Source organism: Taudactylus pleione, unplaced genomic scaffold (assembly GCF_031769625.1).
Source record: "Taudactylus pleione unplaced genomic scaffold, aTauple2 ptg000711l, whole genome shotgun sequence".
NCBI classification, from domain to species: domain Eukaryota; kingdom Metazoa; phylum Chordata; class Amphibia; order Anura; family Myobatrachidae; genus Taudactylus; species Taudactylus pleione.
Genome location: NW_028285113.1, coordinates 6,990,220 through 6,997,761, shown reverse-complemented (window position 1 = coordinate 6,997,761; position 7,542 = coordinate 6,990,220). Strand labels below are relative to the sequence as shown.

The 7,542-nt window shown below is 34.5% G+C and overlaps 1 protein-coding gene across 1 annotated transcript; it reads left to right on the top strand.

Annotated features, from left to right (window-relative positions):
- Positions 1 to 516: 516 nt before the first annotated feature.
- On the top strand, positions 517 to 5,285 carry LOC148477468 (matrix metalloproteinase-18-like). Its single transcript, XM_088456738.1, has 10 exons — positions 517 to 665; positions 1,354 to 1,598; positions 1,682 to 1,830; positions 1,928 to 2,053; positions 2,527 to 2,688; positions 2,784 to 2,919; positions 3,053 to 3,186; positions 3,747 to 3,906; positions 4,239 to 4,342; positions 5,002 to 5,285. Exons 2-10 carry the CDS (start codon positions 1,408 to 1,410, stop codon positions 5,154 to 5,156), a joined length of 1,317 nt encoding a protein of 438 aa, XP_088312864.1. The 5' UTR covers positions 517 to 665; positions 1,354 to 1,407; the 3' UTR covers positions 5,157 to 5,285.
- Positions 5,286 to 7,542: the final 2,257 nt, after the last annotated feature.

Below are 7,542 nucleotides of genomic sequence, written 5' to 3'. Positions count from 1 at the left end.
TGTATGTTTTAAATGTGTGAGCATTTCTATGTATTTTCCCAGTGCATATTTGGTAACAAGCACTAAAAACTGAAACATAAAAAAATAAATTGCTATTCTAATAATAATATTTATTATTTACTATTATTATTATTATTATTATTATTATAATTATATGGATTTTATAATATTTTTGATTGGAGTATTATATCTTTTTATACTCCAATTACAACTGTAAACCTAATTTTTTATTTTTTTATTTTTAACAATCAGCTTCTGGTATAGTTGCATAGTTTTTTTTATTCTTTCTATGTCATTTATTTTTCAAGTCAGTAATCATGCAAATGTTGCACAAGTGTGGTCTTTTTTTTTTAGGGCTCTTTGTTATAACATGTTGTCAATGATACATGTAGCATTTTTTCTGTGATTGGAGGAAGTTGTAAGGGGTGAGTCACTTTTTGTAGACCACTTGAGGCAACCAGGTACTGTATAAATAGGTATGTTCAACTCACAGAAAATCAGAGTTAAGGAGAAAACCTTAAGAAGTATTACAGCACTGAGAAGAACTGGGAGAACAAGCCATGAAACCTTTCTTTTTAGTGCTGCTACTTTCTGTAACTTATTGTTCAGCTTTTCCATCACAAACTGCCCAAGACAGTGAGGAGAGAGATGCCAAATTTGCTGAAGTGAGTATACAAAAGACATCTGTACTGTATTTCTAATTTACATCATGACATGTTATTGTCTTTCATTGCTATGAAAGACATACTGTATGTTTTATACTGCTGTTAAGTTCTCGTGCTAAATACTAGTGCTATTATACAGTACTGAAAGTATACTATAAAGAGAAAATAAAAATGCATTTTATTAAATATATTATCTAAAACTTTAAATGTGATAAAAACAAGCAAATGTCATAAATATGTTTTTATGATAACTCATTCACTGGGAATTCTGTGTTGATAGAGATTAGATGCACAGTAATAAAGTAATAATTTAATTACATAAGTTGCAAATTAAAATAGTCCTTAATACATTTATGGTATATTTTCCCTTACATTTATTGGGTTTTCCTAAACAATGTAAACACATTTATATATTTCCAACACATTTTTGTTTTCCTCACATATTTTTGTTTTTAGTATTTATTTAATTAAATACAATTAATTTAATTATATATTGACACTTGAAAAAGATTATTGTGGATAGAGGTACATATTGCTATGAGAATAACAGCGGAATAAAGTTTTGCAATTTCATGTTCCTTTACTATTTTTGTAGGAATATTTAAAGTTGCATTTCATGTTTTTATAATCATCTGCTATGTTTCTTTGCTCAAAGTTAGTTACTTCATCTTTCTTAATTTTTTTGTAGGAATATTTAAAAAAATACTACAATCTTCAGATGAATGGAGGGCGCCAGTGAAGAATGAAAACCACCAGTCAAATTTCAGCAAAAGTTATCCAAATGCAGCAGTTTTTTGGTTTAGAGGTTACAGGAAAACTGGACTCGGACACCATGGAAATGATGCACCAACCAAGGTGCGGGTTTGTTGATGTGGGTGAATTCAGCATTTTCCCAGGAAACACTGGATGGAAGAAAAAAGATCTGACATACAGGTAACATTTAAAAAAAAGCCCATTTTTTGGTAGCAATAAAATAATTGAATAGAGTCTGAATTAATGAAATATTTTTTTATTAGGATTTTGAATTATACACCAGACATGCCCAGAGCTGAGGTGGATGTAGCTATTCAGAGAGCATTGAAGGTTTGGAGTGATGTGGTCCCTCTGACTTTCACTCGAGTCTATGATGGTGCTTCGGATATTGAGATTTCATTTGCAGCAAAAGGTATACAGTACTTCTTATATGCTTACTATTTCATAAATTAAAGTACAACCTAAAGCCAATAAGACTTGTAGAAAGACAAAATATTTTTTTCCCACAGTTCATAATGACTACTTTCCATTTGATGGTCCGCGTGGAACACTGGCACATGCCTTTGCCCCTGGCAGTGGAATTGGTGGAGATACTCACTTTGATGAAGATGAGTCATGGACAAATGGATCCAATGGTGGGTTACACTTTTTTTCCTCTTGTTTTACTATAAATTGACTATTATAATTTCAATTTAAAAGCACAATTTATATAAGTATTCCCACGTGTAAACAGAGTTTGTGGGGGAAATGTGCTAAGTCTTGGAGATAGATAAAGTGGAGAGAGATAAAGTACCAACCAATCAGCTCCTAACTGTCACTTTACAGGCTGATTGGTTGGTACTTTATCTCTCTCCATTTTAGCTCTCTCCAAGGCTTAGTACATCTACCCCTGTGCCTGGCAAAGACATGTTCCTGTGTGAGTGTCTACATTGGGCACACTAAATCAAATAAAACATCTATTAACCAGATGAAAACAATATAAAGATAAAAAAGGGTCAAAATAGGTATTGTTAAAACTGAAGTTTAATAAACGTGCATTTGAATACAATTTTCCAGTGTTGGAATTTACAAGGTCATATTCTTATGGAAGTTCTATATCTGTTTAAAGGGATTAACTTGTTCATTGTGGCTGCTCATGAATTTGGCCATTCCCTTGGTCTCTCACACTCCAACGACCCCAGCGCCCTGATGTACCCAACCTACCATTATATTGAGCCCAGCGAATTCCGCCTCCCTGAAGATGATGTCAATGGAATTCAGTCACTCTATGGTAAGATAGATAACATCACTGTATGAGAAAATTTAACAAATGGTTTAGATTCAAACAGATTGGATAATCATATCACATAATTGTGTTTATAACAGGTGCAAGAGAAACTCCTAAACAGCCAACTGTACCTGAAAAGCCAAGCCAGCCCAACAACCCATCTACCTGCCAGCCAAACATTACCTATGATGCTGTAACGACTCTGCGTGGGGAAATCTTTTTCTTCAAAGAGAAGTAAGATTCAGTTTTCTCAATCTCCAAATTTGTTTTTATGCTGCAAATGTAACAAGGCTTGTGGAAATTAATGTGTATTGAGTAGTTGAAACTGATTCATTTTATTATACCAATTAATGTTATTGTTCAACAGGACTTTGTGGCGCCAAATTTCCCAGGATTCAACTGTGGAGCACCATTTAATCAGCTCCTTCTGGCCCTCACTTCCAGATCACATTCAGGCTGCTTATGAGCATGGGAAAAATGACCAAGTTCTTATCTTCAAAGGTATTTCTATAGTTTTTTTTTTTAATCTACCAAGTTTATTAATATGCAGAGCTGCAAAGCTGTTCATTCTTTAATCAGGAACACTAAGCATGTATTATAGGTGATTAAGGCAAAAAGGCTTCTCAGCTATTTTAGCCCTTCCTACTTATTACTACCTCCAACCACTTATAACTATATCTATTAATGTTACAAAAACATTTTTCATAAATTAAAAAATGAATCTCTCACATGATTTCATATATCTATTGTTATCTCCAAACAACTGGGTGTTGCTTGGTGGAGCTAATAAGACCCGCATAAGGGAAACTACAATTATTAATATATCCATGTCCATTTTCTTTAATATAATAACAAATAAAATATGTAATTCATTGAAATTCAATATAAATATGTTTTTCAACACAGTCAAAAATATATATAGAGAAAAATGCACAATAGTGGAGATAAACAAATGTTTCAAAAATATTATTAAATTGTTGAAAATCATTAGCAGCTAAAATAACAATTCACATATTACATATAAAATATAACAATAATGCAATTTATATGTGTTTCCTTAGGTGCCAAATTCTGGACTATACATGGTCATGAAGTCACAAAAGACTCTCCGAAAAGCATTTACCAGTTGGGTTTTGCACGGACTGTTAGAAAAATAGATGCCGCCGTCCATGATGAAACATCAGGAAAAACATATTTCTTCATAGATGATAAATATTGGAGGTAGGAACAGTATTTAAACTTGTTCAGCATTTCATAGTTGAATTATAGGTGCATTTCCATCGGCCATGAATAAATCAGTATAATAAGCTGAACTAACCGTAAATTATTTCTCGAAACCATAAATTTACAAACTTCGATCAGTCTTTTATATTGTATAGCAGGGATAAGCTAATAATCTAAGCTAAGATTTCTAGCGGAAAATCAGGTTTCCGTTATTCATTTAGTTGCACTCACATATATAGATCGTTCTTATAATAACACTTCAATTGTTGAATATAATGTAACATAACTTTTAACAGAAAAAATTTTTGTTGTACATAATCTGTTGACAGTTATGATGAGCAAAAACAGAGCATGGACGCTGGAACACCTAAGAAAATAACAGACAGTTTCCCTGGCGTTGGATCCAAAATTGACTCGGTTTTCCAAAAAAATGGTAAATAATATTTAACTTTTGATATTTTCTGTTAAATAATTAGTGAAAGGGCTTCAATATTTTAATGAGAATTGTTAAGAAAGGTAGACTCAGGAAGGAGGGGAACTAAAGTTAGAGAAGAAATCCACTAAGCCTTAACAAGAAGAAAACCAGCAGATCCCCACAAGAAGAAGACCAGAAGATCCACTCTTTTCAAGACTGATCAATGGTCCTTTCATCAGCATGAAATATTTTAATCCACTCTTTTCAAGACTGATCAATGGTCCTTTCATCAGCATGAAATATTTTAATCCCAGCGCTGCTGTCAATCCTGTGTCATTGTCATCCAATTGAGCTGCTACCCCGGCTCATGTGAAAATATTCACAAGACAAGTACAGCTGGTTTATCTTCAAGAAGTTGTCTAAAAAATTGTTCAAAAGATTATAGTAGTCAGTTTTGCCCTCAGCATCTAGGGAACAGCTGTTTAAGTGAGCTGGTTTGCAGCAATAGAGCTCTACTTAACAGTTTTGTGCAGCGCTAAGAGCTGCATTAAGAGCTGTCTCCCTGGTTTAGGTTGCAGAAGGGATCCCTGAAACACAGGATTCATTGAGGACATGGTGAAAAAACTAAATAAAAATGATCTATTTAAAAAAATATTTGTTTTTCTTATTATCCCTAGGGTTCCTGTATTTCTTTGAAAGACATCGTCAGTATGAGTTCAGCACAGCCAAAAAGAGAGTCACCCGTTTATTAACGAGCAACAGCTGGCTGAGATGTGGAAGTGAAAATAAAATCAATAAGGTTAATAATTTAAGAAAGATTTTCAGAAAGTAAATTATGCGGCACATTGTGTCTTGGTTTCTGTTATTTAAATCAAATTTGTATCCATTTGTTGTTTTATTTATGTGATTTAATAATGTTTTATTTATGTGATTTAATAAATAAAACTTTCAATTATATTAATATTTGTATTTCAATGTTTATTTATTCTTATTATTCATTATCAGTTTTTTATATGGTGTACACATATATTACGCAGTAAATTCACAGAAAATATATCAGTCAGTCACATCAGTCCCTGCCCAGTGGAGCTTACAATCTATGAGGCCTGATTCATTACGGATCGCTATTGCGATCACGCACGCAGTCGGCCTATTGTTGTGTACTGCTCATACATATGTGTATCGCAGTGCACGTGTGCAAAGGCACCACTGCGACTGTACTGCGATCGCAGAGCCCACGCTGACCCAGCGCAGTGTGATTGACAGGAAGTGAGCGTTTGGGGGTGTTGACAGGGGTGGTCTGCGAAATACAGGCGTGTCAGTATGTCTTAACGCCGTTACAGGGACGTGCATAAATTAACAACTGCGACGGCATACGCATCTTGAGTAATCACTGCGTGTGACGAGGTTAGCAATTTCTGAGTAAGGACAACCTGTTGTAATTGTGCGTGAGGGACCGTTGTTACTCGATATTCCCAATGTATACGAGGGATTGCAATGTATTACGGATGTGCGAAAGTGGTAGTGGGCGTATCTATGCTGGCTTTGGGCGTCTGTATATTAGTTTTGTGATTGGAGTCATTAGCATATTTTTGCAATGGACCTGCGTGCCTAATCGCAGCTACGATCGCAACAGGGCCGTAACTGATCTGGCCCAATGTTCCCTTTCATATGGACATACGTACACACTAGGGGTAATTTTTTTCAGAAGTTGATAATCATAATCAGCTTTTTCAGTTTTCAGAGTTTATTTTTGATTACACTTGTAAAAAATATTGTACAAGGATTGGGTGTAAGGTGCCATGAGTATAAGCGTTAATGATGTTATTGGAATACTCGCGGCGCAAATTTTCAAACAGTGGCAGCTTCAAAACACGATCTTAACTTGCCCAACACAAGAAAATAAACATAAAATACTTCAAATAGATAGTGTCACAGGTGCACTACTTAAATATACTTAAGCTGAAAGAAAAAACAGTCCTTATGTTGCTTGTCACTCTCTCCAGTGGTTCCTCTTCAAATATTCAATATATAAAACGATAAAAAAACAAGAAAAAACACATGTGTAGGATTGTCTTATCCAAATAGTCGTATAGGTAAGGCAGTAATATTTTCAGGAGGTGAATCCTATTTCTCTCAATCAATCAGATGATGTACTATACTCACTTGTTAAGTGGTATGGTTTAAAACATATCGGTTTCTTTTATAGACACGACTTCTTAAACAATATTATATCTTATTGGACGTAACATGCATATGATCCACCACGTACCCTACTCACATGAAAACGGAGCGGGGTAAATCCTATAAAGGTATCTTTAGTCAACGTACCACAACTTACTTGAAACAAGTCTGGTTAAAACACATCAAGGTTTCTTTTGTTAATAATTCCAAAAAAAATAATTTTCCAAAAGTATGTAATGAACAGATCATCAATTTTAATGAAATCAAATATCACAGTATAAAAAGGAAATCCTTTGGAAGTAAAAATCACAAAAAACCATCCAGGCACAGTTGTTAATCAGATGTGCTCATCCAGAGACGGTCCGGATCAGTCTCTAAATACCACACCCAGTACCTTAATGGGAATGTAATGTCCACAACCCAGATGATCTCCAAAAGGTGATGCACAAAAATCCTCTGACCAACGCGTTTCGATGTAGTATCTTTCTCAAGGTCTTCTAAGTAGTGCATCTCATGCCTTTTTATATCTAATAAAACCCAGTCACATGACCATAGCCGGAAGTTACATCACGACCGGAAATGTCTCAAAACTTCTATACATATAATGTTATAACTTCCTTAAAACAAAACAAAACGGCCCCTCCGCTAACATCCCCATATCATGTAATCACAATACTGTAATAAACATCATCAACAAATAATACACATGACTGCATACCTCCTCTGTGCTATAGTGGCTTCCAGCTCCAATTACCTTGTGAGTCCAAGGTTAAACGTGATCCGCGAGACGTACGCTCATAAAGAAGTGCAAGCTGTCTGCATACCGAGTGCAATCTGAAGTTGGGCCAACGGCCAATCTGACTGACCTTGGTCCTTCTTACTGATAATTTCCTATGGTGGTTTTCTTTCTTTACAAAGAAATAATATTATTATATTTCTTTATTTGTTGTTGAGCAGACACACATCCATAGTGTAATATTCAATTATTAGTAAAGTAGAAGATATTGCCAATACATTACTGTGATAACTTATGC